The sequence below is a fragment of the Canis lupus genome, chromosome 18 (genome assembly GCF_011100685.1).
Source record: "Canis lupus familiaris isolate Mischka breed German Shepherd chromosome 18, alternate assembly UU_Cfam_GSD_1.0, whole genome shotgun sequence".
Classification (NCBI taxonomy): Eukaryota; Metazoa; Chordata; class Mammalia; order Carnivora; family Canidae; genus Canis; species Canis lupus.
In genome coordinates, this window is record NC_049239.1 from 12,810,451 (window position 1) to 12,836,487 (window position 26,037).

Here is a 26,037-nt window from a genome sequence, read left to right on the forward strand (position 1 = left end):
CCACATTACATTTAGTCATCTTGTCTCCTCAGATTCTTTTTCGTTGTAACATTTCTCAGACTTTCCTTATTTTTGATGACCTACACAATTTTGAGGAGGATTTTGTGAAATAACCCTCTGTTCAAATTTATGTGAGGTTTTCTCATGGTTGGACTTGGATTATGAGTTTGAGGAAGAAGACCACAGAGGGAAAGTGCTGTTCCCATATCAGCACTTTCCTATGTTCCATATGTTCCCTATGTGCTATTTACACGTCTTATCACTGTTGACACGAATCTCAACCACCTAGTGGTTGTCATGGTTCTGTACTGTGAAGTTACTCTTTTTCTTCCTTTCCATACTGTGCTCTTTGGAAGAAAGTCATTATGCACAGTCTATACTTGTGGAGTTTCACACGCCTTCCTTGAGGGCAGAGTATCTCCATAAATTATTTAGCATTCTTCTGTACTGGAGATTTATCTGTTGTTCCCCCACATCTTCATTTATTAATCACTTTTTAATATCCATACAGAGTCATGGATATTTATATTATACTTCAACTTACAATCTAATACTACTTTATTTTGTTGTTCAAGTTATTTTAGCTTTGGTCATTGGGAGCTATTTCAGGGGATTTCTGTGTCCCTTTGACATATCTCTATTATTTTTTTTAAGCACTTTTTGCATGAGAAGATACTCTAAGCTCATCTGGTGTATTTCCTGCCCCCATCCTAGGAAAAACCCCTTCCTCCTTTCCTTTCCTTTCCTTTCCTTTCCTTTCCTTTCCTTTCCTTTCCTTTCCTTTCCTTTCCTTTCCTTTCCTTTCCTTTCCTTCCTTCCTTTCTCTTTCTTTTCTTTCTTTCTTTCTTTCTTTCTTTCTTTCTTTCTTTCTTTCTTTCTTTCTTTCTTCTTTCTTTCTTTCTTTCTTTCTTTCTTTCTTTCTTTCTTTCTTTCTTTCTTCCAAGAGAGAGAAAAAGAGAGCAGGGAGGAGGGTCAGAGGGAAAGGGAGAGAGAATATTAAGCAGGCTCCACACGTAGAGCCTGACACGGGGCTCAATCTCATGACCCTAAGATCATGACCTAAACCTAAATCAAATGTTGGATGCTTAACCAACTGAGCCATCCAGGTGCCCCAAACCAGCCATTTTTTTTTTAAGGAGCTCTGGTTTCTTTTACTGGAGAATGATATTTGGGCACTAGATGACCACACCTCTATTCCTCACACTTGCAACCACCAACCATGAAACAAAATAGTAGATCTCCATATGACTGCTTGGCTTCCTAACTCAAGAGGAATGCCTGATATTACTGTCTGGCATGCTTCTTAAACCTTTTAGCAGCTCCTCCTCCTCCTCCTCCTTCGTCTTCTTCTTCATCTTCATCTTCATCTTCATCTTCATCTTCTTCTTCTTCTTCGTCTTCTTCTAAGTAAGCTCCATACCCAGTGTGGAGCCAACCATGAGGCTTGAATTCACAACCCTGAGATTAAGACCTGAGCTAAGATCAAGAGTTAGATGCTTAACTGAGTCACCTAGATGCCTTGAAGACCTTGTAGGAAACATATTTGTAGCAGGACTCAACAAAGACCACAGTCCACTAATGGAGACTAAGGGAAGCCTATGAAGCTAAAAGTCAGATGGCATTGGTTTAACCAAAGAGCCCTCTTGTGACAAGGGTTGTCTGGTTCATTGGGGATTACTTGGGGAAGGTTGCTCTTTAAAATCAGGGAACACTTTCATTGGGTATTGAAGAGACAGGTGGATATTTAGATTCCAGGCTGTTTAAATAACCACTGGTAAATATCTCTATGTCGGCCAGTAGGACATCCCTAGTGCATTATTACAGAGAGATCCAAATGTGCCATCCAATATTTTCATCAACAGTTTAAATGGAGTTGGAGAAACATGCTTATCAAATATTATCAAATTTGCAGATGTTGCAAAGTTGTGAGCTAATGTGATAAAGGTAGAACAAGAGATAAGATATCCTAACAGGCTGAACCGTGGGCTGGAAAGAAGAATGTAAAATGTTACTGGGATAAAAGTGAAGTTTTGCAATCGGGTTTTTAAAATCCATTGCATAAATACAGGGTAAGAGTAATAACCTGGCACCAGATCCTGTGAAAAATATCTGAGGATTTTCACTATGTGCTTCAACTGAGCCAACAGTGGGGGCCGGGCTGCCAAAGACATAGTGTCCATGTATGACAGAGTAGTGGAAATGCCATGCGCATTTCAGGACAGTCATCATCCCATTGTCCTCTGGCTCAGACAGCTGTGGGAGCATTGTTGTTTTTTTCTGAGTACCACATTTGAAACATTATATTGACAAACTAGTATGTGTCCAAAGGAAGATAGGATGGCAGGTAGAACAATTGCTATTCTGCAGTGAAGGCTTGAGTAAATTAGGGGTGGTGGGCCTGAAGAAAAGAAGAAAATGCAGATTGAGAACAGTCATCTCTCGTTGGGAGGAGGACTGTCAGAGGTTGAGAACAGTCATCTCTCGTTAGGAGGAGGACTGTCAGAGGGAAGGGACAGGCTGCCTGGTGTTGTGCAATTCCGTAAGACAGGGCTCAGAACAGTGGGTACAAGTCACAAAGGAGCAGATTCTGCATCCATGTAAGAAAACATTGCCCAACAGTTAAGGATGACCAGCAGTATGCAAGGCCCCAGGGACAGCCCACTCATCATCACTCCTTCCATTTGCGTAGATGCTAGTGGGAACTCCAAAGATGGGTAGCAGCTGTGTAGATCCAGTCATTCTATAAATCAAGCTACTTATGGAGTTGTCGTTTAAGCCGTTTTGGCCAAGTATAACCTTGGACTGCAACAATAATGATTTGCTTCTTTATTTTTCTCCTGTTAATTTTTGAACCTCCCCCATTTTCAGAAAAGCTGGTCAAGGATCCAGTTGGCATGATGCACAAAGGATCAGCCCTCTCCCCAAAACCTAGTTAAATAACTATCATTAAATGACCAAGCCTCAATTGAAAAAAAAAAAAAAGTTTTCTTGAGCAAAAACACTAGCCCAATTGGGAGAAAGTCCATTGTGCATTCCATAATGGAAACACTATTTGCCAAATTAGTTGATGAATGTTAGTCTGGGTCTTTGGCCTCTCTGTGTTATGCACGAACTCCCATAACTGTAGAGGAAAAGAATGTGGCCCATTTCCCATTATGTGTTTTGTTTTCATTTACATCTGCGTGTATTTCCCAGTTTGGGGCCACCTGTCCTCGAACAGCTGGAAGCAGGCGGTATATTCAGAGGCCCTGAGACAAAACACATTAGCTCCTGAGCCTTGGTATTGCCAAGGGTGGTTGCTGGCCGTGGGAATCATCCTTCCTCTGCCCTTGCACAGCTGTATGTTCTAAACCACTGGAGGGAAAACTGTTTTATATAAAGATGCATTATTTGTTTTAGATCATAAAGCTTGTCGATTCCTCACCCATGACTGTTCTCATAGCTTACAGGCCAATGTCGGTGTAAATTAGGCTATGATGGGAAACACTGCAGTGGATGCAAGGAAAATTATTACGGTGATCCACTGGAGCAATGCATTCGTAAGTATTACTAATTCTAAAATCATGAGGGAGGGCTGTCTACGGGCAAGCTATGAACCATAGCCTGAATTTTAAATTTTAAATTCCTTTATTTGATTAAAAAAATCACAATGGCTAATCTTAGTTTTGAAAATAATATTTTTATAGCCTTATAAAAAGATTTTTGTCTAAACTTTAGGCTACGTTAAATGTTAGTCTTTTAAAAGTTGAAGCCTGGATTACAATTCCTCAAAGTCATTAAGATGGAACAGACCTCTGAGGTCATGACTTGCAGCCAGTTTTCTGCTATTTAGAAGCTTGTCGACGAAAACAGCTTCTTGATGGAAGAACAGGCTAGGAGATGGATCATTGGAAGGCAGCAGAGGGGATGTTTCCTCAACCTGGATCTTATAACTCTGGGTCTTTTACATACTCACTGATTCATTTATTTTACAATATTCATAATGTGCCTATTGGATCCACTAAGTCGTGAGCAAATAGGATAATGCCCCTAATCTCGTGGAGTTTGTGTGCTAATGCCTTTCACCCCATGTCTTAACATTGATTATGGGATTTAGAGCAGCACCATCCAACAGAATGTTCCCCAGAGATGGAAATGGTCCAATCGGCACCTTTGGGATGCAGGGCCTGTGAGCTGGTGAGCACGTGCAATGTGGCTAGTGCAAATGAGGCAAAGAACTGTGTGTTCAATTCATTAAATCTCAGGAGCCCCATGTGGTTAGTGGCTACCATATTGGGCAGCACAGATTTAGAATCTGGGTTAGTTCTAGAAGGAGGGATTTTTGAATCTCAAAAGTCTGCTGTCAAAAGAGGTCAATCCAAAGAAATATCAGATGTGGCGGGCTTAGCATGGTCATCTCTACCTAGCCACACATGGTAACCCTTTCCTCCTTTGTATTCCTCTATAAATGGGCTTCGGTGGCGAAAACAAATTGCCTTCGTTTCCTTGCCCCATTCAAATCCATACCCTCAATGATTTTCCCCAGGCCCACCTAGTTTTCTAGGTGGAATTGCTACATTAAAAACCAGGGAGGAATTCTGGCTCCTGGAAAATCTGTCTGAGTCTCTTTCCTCTATGCCCCTCTGATATTTTGATAATCTCACTTTCTGAAATGCTTTCATCTTTGATAGAGAAAACTTTGCAAATGAGTTCTGGCTGAGGCCCCCAGGCCACAGAGAATGTGCTGGACAGATGGTATCTAGTTGACGAGCCTAGCGTGTTAACCAGTTTTTGTTTGCAGTCGGAATTTTTACTCAAGTTGTAAAATCCATTCTTCAATCCCTTGTTCCTTGCAGTTAGTCCGCTGACATAGGCTAATGATTCCCTGACCTTTTGGAAATTGCCGTCCCTGCCACACCTCTGTCCACCCTACTCAAAATCCCTAATCAAAAACCTACTTGACTGAATTACATGGAGTGTCGTTTTGCTTCGTTTTGTTTTTCTAACTAAGACAAAATTAATTTAATGTTCTCCTTTTTAAAAGGACTTGATTTAGGACACTTGAGTGGCTCAGCGGTTGAGCATCTACCTTCCGCTCAGGTCATGATCCCAGGTCCTGGGATCGAGTCCCACATCGGGCTCCCTGTGAGGAGCCTGCTTCTCCCTCTGCCTCTGTCTCTGCGCCCCCCCCCCCCCCCCCGTCTCTCATGAATAAATAAATATTTTTTTTAAAAGACTTGATTTTTTTTCTTTTTAGAGTAGTTTTAGGTTCACAGCAAAATTGAGAGGAAGGTACAGAGATTTCCCATATGTCCATGTCCATACCCTCCAGCCCCATCTCCACACCCCTAAGAGAGTGGCACATTTCTTACAACCAATGAACCTACATGGACACACTATAACCACTAAAGTCTGCAGTTCGAATTATGGTTCACTCTTGGTATTTTCCATTCTGTGGGTTTGGACAAATGTATAAGGACACGTGTCCACCATGATGGCATCATATGGAATATTTTCACTGCCCTAAAGATCCTCTGTGCTGCTCCTGCTCCCCTCTCACCACCTCTCTCCCCCAAGCCCGTGCCAACCACTCATCTTTTTTACTGTCTCCATAGTTTTGCCTTTTCCAAAATGTCTGGTGGTTGGACTCCTACAGTTCGCAGCCTCTTCAGATTGATTCAGATTAATATCACTAGGTGATATTAAGGTTCCTGTGTGTCTTTTCATGGCTTGATAGCTCATTTCTTCTTGGCCCTGAAAAAGATCCCTTGTACCACAGTTTATCTATTCACCTGCTGCAGGACATCTTGTTTTTTTCCAAGTCTGGGAAATGATATCTGCAGGCTTTTGGGTAGATGGTCAACTCCTTTGGGTAAATAGGATAGAGTGATTTCCCCTCTTTTTTGAGGATGGACTGGTTCTCCTTATATAATGGAAAACAGCATCAATGGGCACAACCCCGGCTGGGTTTTACTGAGAGAGTGTGGTCGAGAGAATTCTCAGGGGGGTCACCGACACACCTGAGTCACCCACAAGAGCAGTAGCAGTAGATACTAGCGTGTCGTCCACTGTTACCTCCAGATTGGTCACCCAAATAGGTAGAGGAGCCCACACATGACCACTCACACTGTAAAGACAACACCTAGTATTTTCCACCTGGAGACCATAAACTGATTTGTTAGTAGAATGAAAAGAGGAGTGCTGTATGTAATTGCCCAGGTCTCTGTAATTTTTTTTAAAGATTTTATTTATTTATTCATGGGAGACACACACACAGAGGCAGAGACACAGGCAGAGGGAGAAGCAGGCTCCATGCAAGGGGCCCAATGTGGGACTCGATCCCAGGACCCTGAGGTCACGCCCTGAGCCAAAGGCAGATGCTCAACCACTGAGCCCCCCAGGTGTCCCCCAGGTCTATGTAGTTATACCAGTTTTATTTTTTTGTTTTGCTTTTTTGTTTTTTGTTGTTATACCAGTTTTAGTTTTTATTTTATTTTTTTTTATTTTTATTTTTTCTTATACCAGTTTTAAATGTCCACCTTAGAAATGGGCGTCGGGGACATCCTTGGGCTGGGGGGCAATGCACTTTATTCTTGAGCTAGTCACAAGCAAAAGGCCAAGTGACTGACCTTCTCTGCTTCTTCTCTCTCCCACTTTAGCATGTGACTGCAGCGGAGAAGGTGCCCAGAAGCCCACCTGTGACCAGGACACGGGCATGTGCCGCTGTCGGGAGGGAGTCGGCGGCCCGCGATGCGATCGCTGTGCCCGGGGTCACGGCCGGGAGTTCCCTGCCTGTCCGCGGTGTCACCAGTGCTTTGATCACTGGGACCGCACCGTCTCTGCCCTCTCCGAAGCGGTGCAAGGGTTAATGAGGCTGGCTGCTAACGTGGAAGATAAAAGAGAGACCGTGCTGGTCTGCGAGGCCGACTTCAAAGGCCTCCAAGAGAACTTGTCAGAAATAGAAAGGATTCTGAAACATCCTGTTTTCTCATCTGGGGAATTCTTAATAGTCAAGGATTATCAGGACTCCGCTCGGTAAGATTTGTGCGCAAGCCACGGATAGCAAGTTCCTTGATTTACCTTAACTCCTTTGGGCTTTAAAAAGCAGCCCTCAATTTCAAAATGTACCTATGTGGACGTTAGGGAAATAATTTTTCAGTTAACGACCAGGCTGGCGATCACATTTGTCTGTCTCTTTCCTACCTACTTAGGATTACATGGGATCTTTCCAGATGCCATTGATTATAACAAAAAGGCAGTCATTAAGAGCTTGGTTGTGGAAAGCCCAAACCCAGCAGAGCTGAAAGATGCAAAATTGGAAAAAGGGTCGTTTATAATACAATTTTTTTTTTAATCAGTCAGGGAAATTTCTTCTAAATCTTCCCAAATTCTTCAGTTGTTTAGAAACCCGTACATTGATATGAAGCCATATAGCAAGTATGAGAGTTTCCTCAAAATGCATTGTTGTTTTCATTATATGTTATATGCATCTATATATTTATGTAACTTTCATCAAACATTTCTAGAAATTATGTTGGTTGTTCTGGGCCGGGGCTCAGCACACCACAGGAAAAATCCAACATGCCACCTATTTTTGTAAATGAAGCTTCGCTGGCACACAGCCACGTGCACTTGTGTACCTGTCCTCTGTGGCTGCTTTCCTAGGACAACGGCAGAGTGGAGTAGCTGTGACAGAGGCTATGGCCCCCAAGGCCTAAAATATTTACTATCTGACCCTTTACAGAAAAGGTTTGCCAACCGCTCTGGGCAAAGCCAGGATACACTGGGTATAGTTCCCGCCCTTCCAGGAGCACATAGTCTACTGAGAAACCAAAGAGATTGTGATTATGTAGCAAAATATCCCTTGTCCCCCATAAAAGCTCCAGGACTAAGGAATAATGAAAGCCACAGAGTTTTGTGTTACACAAAACACAAGGGTCAATATAAGGCCGTTCATTTTCATCCCAGAAGTACATGGTAATAGCTTAAAAGTTACATGAGACAGGCCCCTGGGTGGCTCAGTGGCTGAGCGCCCACCTTCAGCCCAGGGCGTGATCCTGGGGTCCCGGGATCGAGTCCCACGTCGGGCTCCCCGCATGGAGCCTGCTTCTCCCTCTGCCTGTGTCTCTGCCTCTCTCGCCTGTGTCTTTCATGAATAGATAAATAAAATCTTTAAAAAATAAAAAATAATAATAATAAAAGTTACATGAGGAAGAAGACCCGGCCCACCCGGAGAGTTCAGAGGAAGGACCACGCACCTTCAGAGCCCCAGGAGTCTCGTGGCCAGGCCAGGATGCGGGCCAAACACAGGCCCAGCCGTAGCCTTGTAAAGACCGTTGCCCTGCAGGATGGGGCCCTATATCCCCAGACCTTCCCACTTGTGCTGAGATGTCAGACATCCAGATTTTTATGGAAATGTCCCCACCTTAAAACAGAGCCGGTTAATCCAACAGCGCTTTTAAAAAGCACCGTCCAGGCCAAGTAAATATGCCTGAGAATGAGCTTTGGCCCAGACACCACTGGTCTGTGGTTCTAGAACACGGTGAACAAAGTGGACCTGTCAGAAAGAAGCCAGAATGATCCAATCCATAGCGGGCCTTCTACACAGAGAGACCACGAGACTCGGGGTAGAGCAGAAGGAGAGCGAGAGAAGCAGGAGTCCCAGGGCCAGGCCTGAAGTGATGAGGAAAGCAGTGAGTACTTCTTCTTTCTTCTGCCAGAAACCAGCACTCCTGGCCCGTCCCGCTCCACCTGCTGGGCCCCCGTTCCTCCTTGGCAACCACCAAAGCACCACCTCCTCCCTGATGCCTTCCATGACCTCCTCAGCAGAAAGATATGTGCTTCCCGGGGGCCCCCTGAGGGCAGAGGCAGCCTTCCCCTGCTTGTACTCCCCAGGCCTGGTCCAGTTGCGTAGCTCGTGTTCGCTGGGTACACTACAAATGGAAGGGGGAGCAGAGGACAGGGAAGCCAGGACGTCACGGGTAGATATTCCATGAAGGGAAGCCACCTATTGCTGTGTGGCCTTGGGCAAGTGACTTAACTTCTCTGAGCTTCTGTTTCTTCACCAGAAAGGGGGATCAAGTCTCTTATTTCATCAGTTTCTTGTGAGAATGACTCAGACAAGTCTGGCACATTGTGAGAGCTTCGAGGGTACCAATTATAATAACAGTAATCACCATCATTGTTATTATTATTAACCTGATGAATTACAGTCCTGACAGTTGGCGCCAGAAGGAAAAGTCTGTAGATTAGAAAGGAAGGGTAAGAGCAGAAAATGCTGGGAAGCGTCAGTTAATGCTCTGCACTTCTGCCAAAATAAATTAGTCCCAGAGATTCACACTGCAATTTGCCCCAACCGTACGCTTCTCGATTTGCACCCAATTTCCTCATCACGAGGGATACACTAATTATTTACTTGAACCCCCCGGGGGTGCTGAACCCAGCAAATCGAAGAGGGACAGAGATCCTGGTGCAGACCATCGGGGAGAAGGTCGGGAGCATGAACATACCCCACAAACATACTCTCATGAATATACTCTCACCAACAAGGAGACCCCCTTGCCAGTCCTGGGAGTTAACAGTTAAGACCCTGGATGCAAGTGGCACTAGAAGGAGCCTTGCTGCAAGTGGATTTATTCTCAATAAAGAGCTTGGTTTTTACTCCAGGCTGGGTGAGGACTTCTGCCTTGAAAGCCTGAATAGGGCAGCCTGGGTGGCTGTGGTTTAGCGCTGCCTTCGGCCCAGGGCATAATCCTGGGGCCCCGGGGTCGAGTCCCACGTCGGGCTCCCTGCATGGAGCCTGCTTCTCCCTCTGCCTGTGTCTCTGCCTCTCTCTCTCTCTCTCTCTCATGAATGAATAAATAAAATCTTTAAAAAAAAAAGAAGCCTGAACATAGTTTGGAGCTCATCGATTTAAATGAACCATGTCTGAATACATGTCTTTGGAAACCCAAAGCGGAGGGGGGACAGAAAGAGTCCATGTAGTTGAGACTGGAAGACTCAAGGCCTTTCTTCCACGAGACCCCGTATGCGGATTGTATTTTAAGTGAGCGCTAAAATCTTCCAGAAATCTGGGTTAAGGAGAAAGAGCGAAACCCCAAACAGAACCATAAGCTGCCAAGCACGCACTGGGGAAGGAGGGCCTGATGAGGAGGGCGCTGGTCACCAGGGCCGCGCTGATGCGGTTTTTCACTGATTTGTCAAAAGTAACACAAACTCAGCTACGCTTGCTCTCGTTTCCCCTCCAGGAAACACGCCGCGCAGCTAAGTGTGCAACTGAAAGCCGTGCATGAGTTTCCAGATCTGAAAGGAAGGCTGGGAAGCATGAGGGATGAAGCAGACCTCTTACTGGAAGGTCTTCAGAGAGAAATCCGCCTGCGCGCCCGAGCCCGTGACACGAGCATCGTGGGTAAGAAAGAAAATGCGCTTGGACTGTCCCTCGATGCCAAAGGCTGCGGCCCCCAGAGCGCAATCCACTCGTGAGTTGACCCCCGGCCAGTGCACGGTGCCCGAGGCTTCAGGACGTGCAAACACACCCACTGAAGGGACTATGTGTACGTGACTATGTCAACTTCTCAAGTGTCGTGGAGTTTGGGTGCTGAGCCAGCAGTGACACTCCGAGAAAGGACGCTCGACTCTTGCTGGCCAGGTTGCCACCTGAAAATTGTTCAGGGCGTGGAAGGTTTGCACTGCCGGCTAAGAATCCACGCGGCAGGTGGAGAGGGAGTGAGGAGTAGGCTGAGGACAGTGTCCATCTGGGTGGCAGCTGATGACAGCTCAGCCCCTCCTGGGGTCCCCTGGAGTCAGGCTCCCCTCCAAGCCCCCTGCTCTCCTGTCCAGGACCCGGCATGTGGAATATGCCAGATAAAGGCAGTCTCCACCTTTTTTTCTGCTGAGGACTCCTGGCACTTTTGTGAGGCTTATGGACCCCTCCTAGAATGTTTTTAATTGTAATAAAATCACATTAGGGGCACCCGGGGGGCTCAGTCAGTTAAGCACCCGATTCTTGATCCTCAGCTTGGGTCTTGATCTCAGGGTTGTGAGTTCCAGCCCCTCATTGGACTCCATTCTGGGTGTGGAGCCTACTTTAAAGAAAATAAGTAAAAATTTTAAAAATAAATAAATGCAACAAAATCACATTATACTCTATTGCAGTATAGCTCAAAAAAAAAGAAAGAAAGAAAGAAAAAGAAAATAGAAAATGCATCAGGGGTCACCCAAGCCAGGTAGGAGAAAGGAACACTGCCCCCAGGCTAATCCTTCCACACCCACCGCCCAACAGCAATTACTGAGCTTCCCCTGGATGCCTGACTGTGCAGGGCAGGGGAGATGGGGGGTGGACGGCAAGTCCTTGCCCTGGATTACTCCAGGCTACTGGGGAGCACAGGCATGTAAACAGCCCCAAACAACGAAAAGACTGTATTGCAGCGTCTTCAAGTCACTTGGGGAACAGAGCACAGGGAACAGAATTTTTCCTGGGTTCACCGGGAAAGGCTCCAGGAAGTAGGTGACATTTGACTTGGACTTCATCAAATGAAGATACAATTTGCCAGATAAATAATGGCAGAAACTCACCCCGAGCAATTGGAAGGTGTGGTGGTCTCATCCCTGACTTTTGGTTGTACAGAGAATAAAGATCAGGACCCTGGGCCTCTGGTTCCTAAAACATGGAGTTACAGTTGAAAGTCCTGCTACACTATTATTTGCAGTAAAACGTGCTGTATTACTTTCATGAATTTGTATTTTACTATAAATACGGAAAATATAGAGAAGTGCTTAAGAACATAGTTTCTAGGGGCCCCTGGGTGGCTCCGTGGTTGAGCAGACGCTGAGGTTGGCTGAGGTTGTGATCCCGGGGTCCCAGGATCGAGTCCCACATCAGGCTCCCTGGGGAGCCTGCTTCTCTCTCTGCCTGTGTCTCTGCCTCTCTGTGTGTCCCTCATGAATAAATACATAAAATCTTTTAAAAAATAAAAAAACATAGTTTTTAGAATCAAACCACCTGGTTTCAAATCTTGACTTTATCCTACTGTCAGCAAGACCTCAGACAAATAACTTACCTCATGAGAGCCTCATTTTCTCACATGTAAAATGGGGGTGATCACGCTAACGCTAACTCAATGTTTTGTGAAGATTTGGAAAGAAAACTGACAGGAAGTACAGGCACATAGAAAGCACTCCACAAATGTGACCTATTGTCATGAGCCTCAATGTCACAGGTCAGCAAACTACAGTCCACTTGTAACTTTTACCCAGAGCCTGTTTTTATAAATGGCGTTTCATTAGGAGACACCCTCACCTCTTTGTTGACATCGCCTGTGGCTGCTCTCACTGTACAGGTTCAGACTTGTGAAGTTGTGACAGACATGCTGTGGCCAGCAAGCCTAACACATTTATTCTCTGGCCCTTTCCAGAGCAAATGTGTTGACTCCTGCTCCATATAATTGGGTAACCTTGGTTGGTTTGTCATGTTAGGGTTCATATAGGTAGTCATTAATACCAATTAATACCCAATTAATATATTTGTGGAACATTTTACAGTGTATTTTTTTTAAGGATTTTATTTATTTATTCATGAGAGACACAGAGAGAGAGACAGAGACACAGGCAGAGGGAGAAGCAGACTCCCTATGGGGGAGCCTGACATGAGCCTTGATCCCAGGACCCCAGGATCACGACCTGAGCCGAAGGCAGACACTCAACCACTGAACCACCCAGGTGCCCCTACAATGTATTCTCATCTTATTTCACTTAGTCTTCACATGTTACAGATAAGCAAGCACAATCTAAGAGATTTAACCAGTTTGCTCAAGGACACAGCCAGACTCAAGGGTAAAGCCAACGCTCAAACCCATGTCTGCAGACTTAAATCTCAATGCTCCGCATCTATTACGTAGATCTTTGTTTCTCTCTATCCAATCCTTCCCCATTAAGTGTAAATGCAAGGAAAAGGAGGGTGAAATTTTGTATTGGTCGTTGAGACCAAGACATTAGTCAAATTGGGAAATGATTGTCTTGATAACCAACATATAATTTCATTTGTTCTCACAAAACTAAATCTTACCTCAATTTGCATTCATGTAGATTCCTCAGAGAACATCAAGAAGCATTATCAGAGGTCATTATCTGCTGAAAAGAAAATTAATGAAACCACTTCTATCATAAAAAACTCTGAAAAAATCAGGAATGACTTACTTACCATCTTTGATAGGCTAAGCTCAAAAGAAAACTCATCATTGGAAAAATTACAGCAGATTACGGTACCAGATATCCAAATATTGAACAAAAAGGTAAATATTCACGATGGTGTAATAGAAGTATTTGTGGTTTCTGCTTTCCATACAAACACCTTCAATTGTATTTCCTGCCTTGCATTTTATTTTTTATTTATACTTTATAAATGTGTAAATATATAACATATATAGAGATATGCTCTGTTATATAAGATATAAATAATATAAATAAATGTATTCATATGCATTTTTTATTTTCTAAGTCAAAGTTTAAGAAAATTCAGGGTAAGACTGTGGCTTGATTTTATTATCTTATATTTATTCCTATAATTCGCTATTTCTACGATGGTACAGATTATGGACATTCACTCCTACTGCTTCATTATAAATAAAAGGTAATTTTTATTTTAAAAACATGAAGTTAACATGCAAGAAATGCTAGGCATTTGACTGTTTTATCCAGAAACTCTAAGCATAAAAATGGCATTGACTGACACAACGCTGCCAACAAAAAATTCAGATATTTAATTATCTAGACACATTTACTGGGTTGCATCTGTGCGCTAAGCATGAACCACTGGTGAAGAAACACATATGCATAGAGCAGTGCTTTGCCTCAGAGAAGCGGGATGGTGTTAGCAAAAACTCTGCCAACGTGTTGCTTTTCAACATAAATCATTTCTCCTGTGAGGTGTGTGGAGAATCAGGGGACATGCCGTGTGTGCTCTCATCCTGTGAAGGCCCCAGCTGTCACGACTTCCTGACCCTCTCAAGCAATGCCCTCCAGCAAGCTCAGGAAGCAGAGTCTGTGATACAAAATTTGAGTGACCAGGTCCAGGGTTGGAAGAACCGGGTAAGTATGTCTCTCTTGCTTATTTGTAAATCTATAGCACTAAGAAGAAAAAAAGCAAACTGAAAATTTTAAACCACCATTTAGCTTCTAGGCGAAAGGAGAGATTCTAGATATTAGGTTTTCTTATGTTGGGAAACATAGGATTAAAAATACAGATGTGGATTTATTTTTTTTAAAGATTTTTTATCTATTTATTCATGAGAGACAGAGAGAGAGAGAAAGAGGCAGAGACAAAGGCAGAGGGAGAAGCAGTCTCCATGCAGCAAGCCCAACGTGGGACTCGATCCTGGGTCTCCAAGATCACACCCGGGCTGAGCCACCTGGGCTGCCCCAGATGTGGATTTAAATGTACATTTAGAAGTACATGTGAATATTGACATTTTCTATTAATACATATTATGTATGTGTATAAATATATAATTTTATATATGTGTGTGTGGTGTGCACATGTGTGTATTGAGACAAGAGAAATAACTCAAAATATATGTTTGTAGGACATAGACTCATGTGGATGTTTCTTTCACAGCAAACCCTACATAGAAATGTGAGATTCCTAGGCTCAAAGGTTTGAAAACTTTAGATTTCTCAAAGTAAACAATAACTTGTATAAATTCAAGGGTATATTTGAAATTCTATGCAATATACAAATTCTAATGTTAAAATTTAATATATGCAAAAAGCGAATTAGTCAAAACAATTTTGATAAAGAACAAAGTTGGGAGTTGTATACTACATGACTTTAAGACATTGCAAAGCTACAATAATCAGAGCTGTGTGGCTTTAGCATCAAAAGAGACAAAGACATTAAGGAAACAGATTGGAGATTTTAGAAATAAATTTAAAAATATATAATCAATTGATCTTTAACACACGTAATACGAAAGAGGACTGATTTTTCTTGTCTTTTCAACAAATGGTACTTGAACAATTTGTTACCCACACACAAAAAAATGAACTCCAGTTCCTACTTCTTAACTCATATCATAAAAATAGAATTAATTCAAGATAGAATATAGATATGAATGAAAAACCCAAAACTTTTAAATCAAGATCACAAAGATTTTTCTCCTGTTCTCTTCTGGTGACTTTCAAGTTCCAAGAACAAAAACGCATCCATATAAAGACTCAGAGACAAATGCTCCTAACAGCTTTACTTGTAAAAGCTCAAAATTGAAATTAACCCAGAGCTCTATGAACAGGTGAAAAGATAAATTATGCTATATCCATCCAATAGGTGAATCTCAAAATAATACATTGAGTGAGAGAAGCCAAACAAAGGACAACACATTATAAGTTTCCATTTACATAAATGCTGAGAAAATGCAAACTAATCTATAGTGACAGAAGGTAGATCAGTAAGTGCCTGGAAATGGATACTTCTGAGAGTGATGGATATGTTCATTATCTTGACTGGGCTAGTAGTTTTATAGATGTATGACTGTCTGGATATCTCAAATTGCATATTTAAATATGTACAGTTTACTGTATTTCAATGATACCTCAATAAAGCTGTTAAATTTAAAATTGTTTAAAATTTAATGTTAGAAAATATTTTAACAGGAAGATACCCTTATGCCTTGTACTCCTTCCTATGTTGTTAGACATGATACAGCCGTTTTAATATTTAAGTACCTGATAACTGAGTCTCTAATAACTTTAAGCATTTTCACTTTTTTTTCCAGTCACATTGATAAATGAGAATAGATTTTAACTGCCTAATTTTCTTTAGTTCTTTTTTGTGTGTGTATGTGTGAATACCTTATATATTCACCTTGAAATGATGAATACAATATTAGGTATTCTGTGAATACACTGGATTACTCTGGATTACAAGGTGACGATGTGCCCTAGCTGGCTCCATTTTTGACGATACACATGGAGTCTTTGATGAAGAAGAAAAACCTCTTAAAGAGCTGAATTTCTTTACCAATAATATGTTAGATATTACAGCAGTCAGCATTCCTGTGTGTAAGCACCCAAAACCAACTCCTGAAAAAAACGGTCTCCAAATCAACAGGAGGATAGAGGGCCAAGCTTGGGAATGGGCTGAAAACCACAGCAAAGATATGTGTGCATATCTCCTGCACACACGCTCACACACATGCTTGCATGCACATGCACACGTAGTTTTCACTCATATATTATTCTTCTTTCTTTTGACAAATATTCATTGAGTGCCCACTATGTGCAAGACATTTATCTAGATGTGGGGAACACACACAAAAACAAATCCTGGTCCTGCATCCTGGTGTTTAAAACAATCCTTGATTGTTTACATAATTTTTAACTATCACACCTTACTGTCCCGTCTCAAAAAACCAGAAACCTCACACCATTTAAATAAGCCCGTGTTAAGCTTTTACTTTTAGAAGATAGCCCCTGACGCAGGTTCTAGCAAAATCTGGCTTATTCAGCACGTAAATGAAGAACTGGGAAGGATGGGGGCAGGGGTTTTCATGTAGATAAAATGGTGTGCTGTTTTCCTCTTGATTAGAAGGGGGAAGAGTGCCAGAAAAGATTGTGAGAGAATTCTCAGGAGTCAGTTGTGACAGAAGATGGATTGCAGAGAGATGTTTTAAGAGTGAAGTAATTTAGCAATCTCTCTTTCTGAATACAGCATCGACCAATTGACACAGATTTCATCTCTATGTTTGCCTGTCCAGAGTATTTATTTCCAGAATTTTTGTTTTATTTCTATGTGTTCTTACCCACTAGCCATTTTAGTGACTTTTTAAATCGAGATAGATATAATTAACATAGAACATTGTACTAGTTTTAGGGGCACATAGTTTGATTAACAATAAGTTTGGTTAACATCCATCACCTCACATAGCTACATTATTTTCTTGGGACGGGAACTTTTCAGATCCCTCTTAGCTACTGCTAACCATTTTTAGGTCTTCCAAGTTCTAGAAAATTAAAGAACAACTCTCAAAAAAATGAAGATACATATTTTTAATCATGTAAATATTTCTTTTTTGTTTCATCGTTTGCCAAAGACTGCAATTAAATCCTTTTCTACAAAATCTGTAGGGCTCAAATTAAGCTGGTTCCTTTTGTGGGAAAATAAAGGGAGATTTTTTTCTTTTCCTAATTGTGTTTGATCCTAATTAGCCCTACTTCTGTCACAATTAATTTGTTCCATGCAACTCAACTTGTTGGTGATATCGTCTTATTGCTTTCTGGTTTTTTTCTCTTTCTCTAACTTGTTGGAATCTCAAGAAAAGCCCACGAATTTTCTCAAATTGCATAATTAAGAATTTGCACTTCTAGAGGGCAAGCCTTTAGATCTATCATTCCTCCACCAAGTGTACAAAGCATCTGGAATTTATCTTTGTAGCCTGCTCCAAGTTCAAACTCGTTATTAAAAGGAGGAATGCTTTCTTTTTAGCTTTCAAAGAAAGTACATTACTTGAATTTGAGGGATGTCAAGAAGAATAATTATTTTAACTTACATAAAAGGAAATGCCCTTAACTCGTTAAATGTAATGACCACTGTAAGTAGTCCTAAGTAATTTGCTGATGCTATAGAAGGCTAAAGTCTCATTAAAACAGAATTTGTATTTTACATTTGTATCAGGAAAAGTCATTAGCACTAGGTCAATATTGTTTTCAAATAATAATTTTGATCCTGAATAATGTTTGAAAAGATAAATGCATATTATTTTTTAAAGGTTTTATATTTTAAGTTATCTCTACACCCAATGTGGGGCTCAAACTCACAACCCCAGGATTGAGTCACATGCTCCACTGACTGATCCAGCCAGGCGCCACAAAATAAACTCACGTTAAGAAAGCATGATAATGAAGACAAATAATATCATCACCTTTTAAAGGAATCCCTTAAAATGAATCTTTTAAATTATCTGTACTCCTATTTTGTTTTTAGTGAGTTTCATTTGGTCCAGCTAAGTAATTAAACATCACACGATGTGCCTACTTGTGTGTTTTTCCTCATTGTTATTTTTTTTCTTATTCCAGCTCAAAAATGTAAGTAAACTGGCAGAGGTCTCCAAAAACAATGCCTTACAACTAAGCAAGAAACTGAGGAATATGAAAAACCAAAGTGAATCTGAGAAAGAGAAAATGAGTCTTTTAATCAAAAAGCTGAAAAAGTTTTTGTCAGGTAATTAGAAAACTATATTGGGACTAGTTTTGGTTTCTTTTTCTTTGCTTTTTTCTTTTTTACAACGTATACTTTAACAGCACAACCAATCCCAACTTACATTAAGTGGAAACAAAATGCCTAAATCAGAAATGTGATGTACCACTTGATTTAAAATTTTTTAATGAAAATAATCCCCAAATATTAACTCTGTATCTTTCTATCTATTATCTATCTATCTATATCTTTGTATGAGATCAATTGAGTAAAAAAATGCTAGAATTTAGTTAAAATTTCAAACAAATGAACTTGGTGTTTAAAGTTATGTGTGTTTTTAAAAAAACAAAAAAAAACAAAAAACCTAACATGATGATTCTATCAGATGCTCTAATGTTAGGATTCCATGGTTTCCTCTGCTGACAAGGTATATCTGAGATCAAGGCATGCCAGATTTTGATTACTATATCAAATACTATAGTGAGTTAATATCTAAAATATCGATTATTGCTATTATTATGGACTATTTTCCAAATTACATACTGGTTCTCTGTGATTGACTAAAAGGAGCAATTTGATGATGATGATGATGATTATTATTATTATTATTATTGTAATTATGACATTATTATCCTTCATTGCACTCTATTTTGGGAGAAGTTCATTTTATTTTATTTTTTTAGAGGTTTATTTTAAACTATAGAGAATTATTAGTTGGAGATTAAAAAAAAATCAAGTAGTACTTCTGGAAATTGACCTGAAACCTCACTCTCTGCAAATAATGCATCCTGGGTACAACACTATACAGAATTAATTTTGAGAGGCTTTCTTCTCCATCACCATCTTCCAGATTCAGTAACTTAATGCTTCGCACATGAATCAGCTGACAATTGGGATGTCTGTTACCATCTTTGCAACCACTTTGTGAATCTGTTTAATATTTGTAAGAGACCCCTGTGGCCAACTGTTTTTTCCATAACCATGTTTCTAGATATTGTTTCAGCAGCACTAGTCCTGATTTTTGAAATAAGAACAAAATGAGAAAAAAAAAATGAGGCAGTACAAATAATCAATAAAAATGACCAAAATAATCAGTAAAAATGAATGGGGTCGGATCAGCCTACTGGATGTTTTATGTATTCAAAAGCAAATTTTCAGTGAGTTAGCTGGATGGATTGGTATCGGCTAGACACAGATTCAGGAACTGGTTGGATTGAGGAACACATTAGCTGCAGGTACGGGTCGATTCAGGGACCAAAACCAAACCAAAGCCAAACTGCCAGACCAGTAGCACAAAATGGCACGATACACTTCTGGGCCCAGGGATGGTTCAGAAGGCAAAGTCCACTGCTTTCCATCTCATTCACTGGGTCTTGGAGCCAATTCCCTTATCAGTCTAATTTCTCATTGCTGTTGTATACATCTCTAATAAAAAAAAAAAGTTTACTTAATTATCCAAAGGAATCTATAAAAAAGAGCAAACCTGTATCTAGATTATTACAACAAATATTAGACTAGGCATAGGGAAAAATCCTATTCCATAAAACAAATGTCAACGTCTCTGGTCTGGACCCCAAGACCCTTGGTCACCAGGAAGCAGTACCCTTCACTCACCAATTTCTTTTCCTCTATCCTTCCCATAAAGCCCAAATAAAGGTATTATTAAATTGTAGGGTGGCTAGACTATTCAGCTCTTCTGAATATTTTCTAATATTCTAATATTTTCTTTGTGGCCTGAATTCCCATGAACAAAGTAATGTGTCACTTCTCCTGAAAGTCCCATATAAGGGATGCCTGGGTGGCTCAGGTCATGATCCCAGGGTCCTGGGATCGAGTCCAGGATTAGGCTCCCCATGGGAAGCTTGTTTCTCCCTCTTCCTATGTCTCTGCCTCTCTCTGTGTGTCTCTAATGAATAAATAAATAAAATTTTTAATTTTTAAAAATTTATTTATGATAGTCACACAGAGAGAGAGAGAGAGGCAGAGACACAGGCAGAGGGAGAAGCAGGCTCCATGCACCAGGAGCCCAACGTGGGATTTGATCCCGGGTCTCCAGGATCGCGCCCTGGGCCACAGGCAGGCGCCAAACCTCTGTGCCACCCAGGGATCCCCCAATAAATAAAATTTTTAAAAACAAAAAGAAAGTCCCATATAAAAATTTTGAATTTATGATCTCATAACAAATGCCAATAAATGTTTGGTGACAAATCTGTGGTTCAATTAAATTCACTTTTTATTAGGACTTTTTTATAAAATAAAATACTATTTGTTTCAAGAGTCAACTTCCAAGTAGAGTACATTCTGTGTAAAGCATGCTTCTAATTTACTCACAAAAAAAACTTGTTTCCTTTTTTTTTTTTTTTTTTTTCGAAAACATGACAGGAAATAAAATGTTGTTTTTATATTAAACAAAACAGCTAAAGTGAAGATGATTACCAAAAGGATATATACTCACAGCGTGTCAACCAAATGCTAAAAGCCATCTGTGGTGACCACTGCCTCCTAGGAACTCCGAGTTCCTAGACCTCACAGTTAGAGGCCCCTGAGCTCCAGGAGCTGAGCTCCCCGCCTTTTGGGACTTCGCCCCCCCCCCCCCCCCCACTATTTAAACTCCACTCTCCTGCCAACAGTGATCTGGGTGCTGCTTCTTGCTGCGCCCAACCTTTGGCTCCTGGGTTCGCTCAGTTTGGAATGCCTTTCCCCCTCCTTCACCCCACATTTCCACAGGTTTAATTTCTGCTGACCTCCAGGCTCAATTTATGTGCCTTTCTGAGGTTCTTCCTGAAATATTTTCTTCTCCCTGTGGATCCCCTATCATTTGGTTTTCTAATTAACATTTTCTATTCTTATATGATCAGTATTCCTAAGGAATGGCTTATATTCCCCCCTGGATGGTCAACTCCTTGAGGATTAGATCTCCAACTCCCTGCCCAGGATTTAGCGTTACACCTCCGTAGGAAGCCAGAGTCACCACGTGTCATCACCCCAAACCCTAACGATCCTTCTTCTGCTTCAATTCTCAGGGAAGGCCAATTTTATTTTCCTGGAAAGCAGGGCAAGGGGTGTATTTAACAGTTTCCTTGTGACACGTTGTCCATCCGGCCCTTTACTCTGGGTGGTCGCCTTCCCTTCTCAAAACAGGACTCGGAGTGGCAGCATCAGATAGAGTTGCCCGTTTAGACAGATGAGCAACAGCTGTGAGCCTTTTTTGGTGTCCTGAAGGATCAGAATCAAGTTTTGTCGAGTCCCAACCTGGTGCTTCCCCACGGTCTCGTTCATCATATTGGAATCTTCATGACAGGTGTCTAACCGCTTTAATTGCATTTGAATTCATATGTAAGGACTTAGGAGGACGTTTTGCAGAGCATAGACAATGTCCCACATCTGTGGGTTTTCAGCTCTCCAACAAGTGTTTGTGCAGCGTGTAGTCAGCACTACACGAATGGTGGTTCTTCAGAGAAGGGAACACTGAGGGTGAAGAGGACCCTACGGGACGTAGACAATCGAACCCTGGTGTTCTAGGGACACAGAATCAGGTGCACGTACCTTTGGCCTAGACTTTGTGGTGGTTGTGTTCACAAGATACAGTGTTTAACCAGGAGGCACGATGACCTAAAACCACTTCCAATTTCAGAGGAAAACGTGCCTCCAGAGGACATAGAGAAGGTTGCAGATCGTGTACTTGACGTCCACCTACCAACGACATCACGAAATCTAACCGGTGAACTTGACAAAATACAGAAAGTGATGCAGCTCTGTGAGGACTACAGGACAGATGAGGACAGGCTGCGCAAAGCGGTCGATGGAGCCCCAGAGCTTTTGTTAAAGGCAAAGGGAGCAGAGTAAGTACAGTGTGAATATTCTCATCTTGCTCTCCCAGGCCATCTGCTAACAGGCCATTTGAAAAATAGTTGTGTGACAAGCTATTTAATGTTCAAATGAAATTACCCCCCAGTAGCTCAGTCCCAAAGGGGGCGGCAAGCTGTCTACAGGGGTCTCAGGAAGCCGGGGGATTGCGAGGCAAGGGGTAGGGATGCTTATTTCCCACCTGCTATAGACTTGGAACGCCTTTCAAGTGGCCTGTTCCCTCTTTAGACCAATCGGTGCCATATACCAGCATAGACTTAACAAGTGGTAGGAATACTGGTGTGTTTTCCCTTTCTTGTTTACCTATGTCTGGTACTTTCGAAATTTACCATAATAGACAGTACTTTGAGGACCTGAATTTTTTCTTAAAAAGACTACATTAAAAGGATATGATGGTGAGGAATAGAAGAAACGAACAGGAATGACACAGGAGTGAAATTATAGATACGGTACATAGAGTTCATGAACTCGTGCTTCCTGCTGACCTTGTGGACTTAGCCAAGCAAACCAGAAGAAGCATCTTGGTTGGTGTTTTTAGGAGCACGGGGGTACTGTGGGTCAGAGTTGTGGGATCAGTTGGCTGGTGGTGACATCACCATGTCAGGGCGCCCAGCAGCTGAGACCTTAGCTGCCAGCACTGTGTCCTGACGCACTTGTGTGCATGCAGCGTTCCAGACTCCTCTGTAGGCCCACTCCCTTCCCGTTGTACTACTTACAACCCGGAAGAGTAAGTAACTGCAGGACGATCACACAGCTATTAAAAAATGATGCTGGGGGAAGCCCAGGTGGCTCAGTGGTTGAGCACCTGCCTTTGGCCCAGGGCGCGATCCTGGAGAACTCAGGATTGAGTCCCGCGTCGGGCTCCCTGCATGGAGCCTGCTTCTCCCTCTGCCTGTGTCTCTGCCTCTCTCTCTGTCTCTCTGTCTCTCTGTCTCTCATGAATGAATAAATAAAATATTTTTAAAAATTCTATTAGAAAAAATGATGCTGGGGAAGGATTCTTAATAACACACAGAGATTCTTCAAGGGTAATGGTACTGCTAATCTGTTAAGGTGACAGATTATACATAGAAGAGGATCTCCGTCACGGAAAGAAAAAAAGTTGTAGGACAAAAATGCTAGAATGTGCTGAAATCCTAAGAGGTGGTAGGATTAGTGGTAGATTTTTCCCTTCTTGATACATTTCTTTTTTTGTGTGTGTTGCTGCCTCTTCCTCCTCTTCCCCAGCCCTCCTTCTCTTCCTCCCCTTTTTCTTCTTCTCCTTCTTCTATGTTTTGGTATTCTCCCAATTTACTCTAAAAGCAGCTACATTGAAAATCTAAAGGAAAAAGAATACAGTACAAAGATATGGTGGGGGGTGTTATGAGAAGGGAAATTTCCTGAACCCCTCCTATAACTGTAGAGAAAGTAGCGTAGAAAGAGAAGCTCACATATGATATGGTTCGGCCATAGGATATTCGAGAAAAGCCGTAACTGTGGAGACGGTAAAAAGGGTCAGTAGTGGGGGCACCTGGGTGGCTCAGCGGTTGAGCCTGCCTTCGGCCCAGGGCATGATCCCGGGGTCCTGGGATCGAGTCCTGCATCGGGCTCCCTGCATGGAGCCTGCTTCTCCCTCTGCCTGTGCCTCTGCCTCTCTATGTCTCTCATGAATAAATAAATTAAATTAAAAAAAATCAGTAGTGGCCAGGGCTTGAGTGGAGGGATGAGTGAATAGGTGGAGCAGAGAGAAATTTTAGGACCGTCAAAATACTTTGTGTGATACTAGAATGATGGGCATGTTATTAGACATTTGTCCAAACTCACATAACGAACACCACCAAGAGTGAACCCTAACGTACACTCTGGACTTTGGTGTTTATGATGGTCGATGTAGGCTCATCAACGCTAACCAACGATCCCATCTGGCAGGGGTGTTGATAACTGGGGAGGCCGTGCGTTGCAGGGGCAGGGAGTATAAGGGAACTCTACATCTTCTGCTCCTTTTTGCTGTGAACCTAAAACAGCTCTTTAAAAAACAAAGACAAAACAAAACAAAACCCCAGCCTTTTTTATTTAAAGATTTTATTTATTTATTCATGAGAGACACAGAGAGAGAGAGACAGAGACACAGGTGGAGGGAGAAGCAGGCTCCCTGCAGGGAGCCTGAAGTGGGACTCGATCCTGGGGCCCCAGGATCACGCCCTGGGCCAAAGGCAGGCGCTAAACCGCTGAGCCACCCAGGGATCTTTTCTTAAAAAGCCAAAGAGAGATGCCACCAGGAGGAGAGGTAGGGTTGCATGGGAAAGGGGATGTTTAGCAACATAGCAGGTTTTGCTCCTCCACACGCACTTCTGATTACGCCCCTGCAAAGGCCTATCTGATAGTTCACTCACTGGGTACATTCTTCCAAAAGTGGTTTTGAGCCCGCAGATGTGAGGATCTGGTGAATGTTGACTTGAGGTGAGCTAATTTCTGTAAAATAGACGATCCCTTGGAATGCTTGTGATTTTAACCTCAGCCTGGGCCCCTGGCAGCTAGAATGTCAGCAGAGCTTACATAAACCTGAATAAACACAGCCTGGAAACGCAGGGCTTTGGGTTCTCTTTGCTCTCTGCGGAGCCTCTTAACTATCCCACCCCCACTCCGGTAAGGATTTAGAGAGTGTTGCTTAAGTGTGAGAAATGAGGGAACTGGAATTGGCTGAGGATGATTATTTTGTTCAGAGCTCGCCAGTGACGGTCCTGAGGCCTCTCTGGTTATGACAAATTAAGAATAAATAAGACCTGTATTATTGATTTCCATATCTGGCAAAATCTGTATCTACTTGATATGCATATATATGTGTTGTTGTTGGGATTTAAACATACCTCTTCCTCAAAATAAAGATTTCAGCACTTTGCCTTGCTTAAGAGTAATTTACATTTACTTTATAAATAATTCAGCCAAGTTTTCTCGTGGAGCCGAATGAACTCCCAAGGTGAAACAAATGAATAATTGTATATTTATCTGATCTGACATGTTAATATCCTACCTTAGAGAAGCAGCAAATGTTCTATTAAATCTTGACAAAACGTTGAATAAATTGCAACAAGTTCAAGTCACCCAAGGACGGATAAATACCACCATCACGCAGCTGACTGCGGAGATAACAAAAATTAAAAAGAACGTACTGCAGGTATTTATCTTCTTTGAAACTAATCTGAAAAAGATTTTGAATGTGGAGACAGCCTGGTTTTTCTGTGTGCCAATGTCATGCTTGCCTGACCTGTCTAATGGGATGATCATAGGATAAAATGACACAGCAGTGGTATTGTGCATTTAATTGATGTTCCCAGAGCTCTCAGGGCCTCACTTCATCATTGTCGACCCCCTCCTGGGGGACGAAGCAGGTGCTACTATCGGCCTGTACAGGAGGAAACTGAGCCTGGAGGAGGTTAAGTGACTTGCCTAAGGTCACACAGCTAATTAAAGGTAGAGTTGAGGAGGGAGTTTAACCCTTCCAACTCCAGGGAAAGTAATAGACTTGTTACAGCTCACAAGGCAAAGAAACTAAGTTCATTGTTGCCAGGTTTCTGTAACTGCCAGGTTCTGTGTGAAATCTCATCAGAGTATCTTAAGACTGAAAGGATCTCTTACCCAAAAGAAAGCATTCCACCCAGAGCTCAGTGGGAGCCAGGCCATGGTTTAACCCACATAAGGGATCCCAGAGAGGAAGTCTGGCAGTTGGAGGATGGGTCGGGACCTGGTCCCAAGCTGTGTGAAGAGGCTTCCTCCAAGGCTGCATCTTCCAGTCCATCCCCTTCCCCAGAGAATGCCAGCGCCTCAGTCTCTGTTCTTCAGCCAGGTTTTCTGGATCTAAATATATGCATTTTGAAAAGAAAAGGAGAAAGTGATAGAACATGAAGCAGTGCACCAGGAAATAAAAGGGCCATATGTGAACAGGTTGCAAATATAGGGTAGCAAAGGAAACAAAAAACAAAGGCGGCCTCCAGGTTTTCCCCTTCGAGCCGTAGATGCTAGAACAG

At 42.1% G+C, this 26,037-nt stretch overlaps 1 protein-coding gene across 2 annotated transcripts in view; it reads left to right on the top strand.

Annotated features, from left to right (window-relative positions):
• The window catches only part of LAMB4 (laminin subunit beta 4), a 99,969-nt gene that overhangs the window by 64,937 nt on the left and 8,995 nt on the right, over positions 1-26,037 (top strand). The window contains exons 25-32 of one of the 2 annotated variants that reach the window (XM_038562688.1): positions 3,443-3,539; positions 6,639-7,014; positions 10,227-10,387; positions 13,063-13,268; positions 13,903-14,064; positions 18,046-18,190; positions 21,801-22,008; positions 25,049-25,187. In XM_038562688.1, coding sequence (XP_038418616.1) covers positions 3,443-3,539; positions 6,639-7,014; positions 10,227-10,387; positions 13,063-13,268; positions 13,903-14,064; positions 18,046-18,190; positions 21,801-22,008; positions 25,049-25,187 — 1,494 coding nt within the window. Of the gene's footprint in view, positions 1-3,442; positions 3,540-6,638; positions 8,079-10,226; positions 10,388-13,062; positions 13,269-13,902; positions 14,065-18,045; positions 18,191-21,800; positions 22,009-25,048; positions 25,188-26,037 lie in introns of those variants that run through there. The other variant, XM_038562687.1, reaches the window with a different exon arrangement.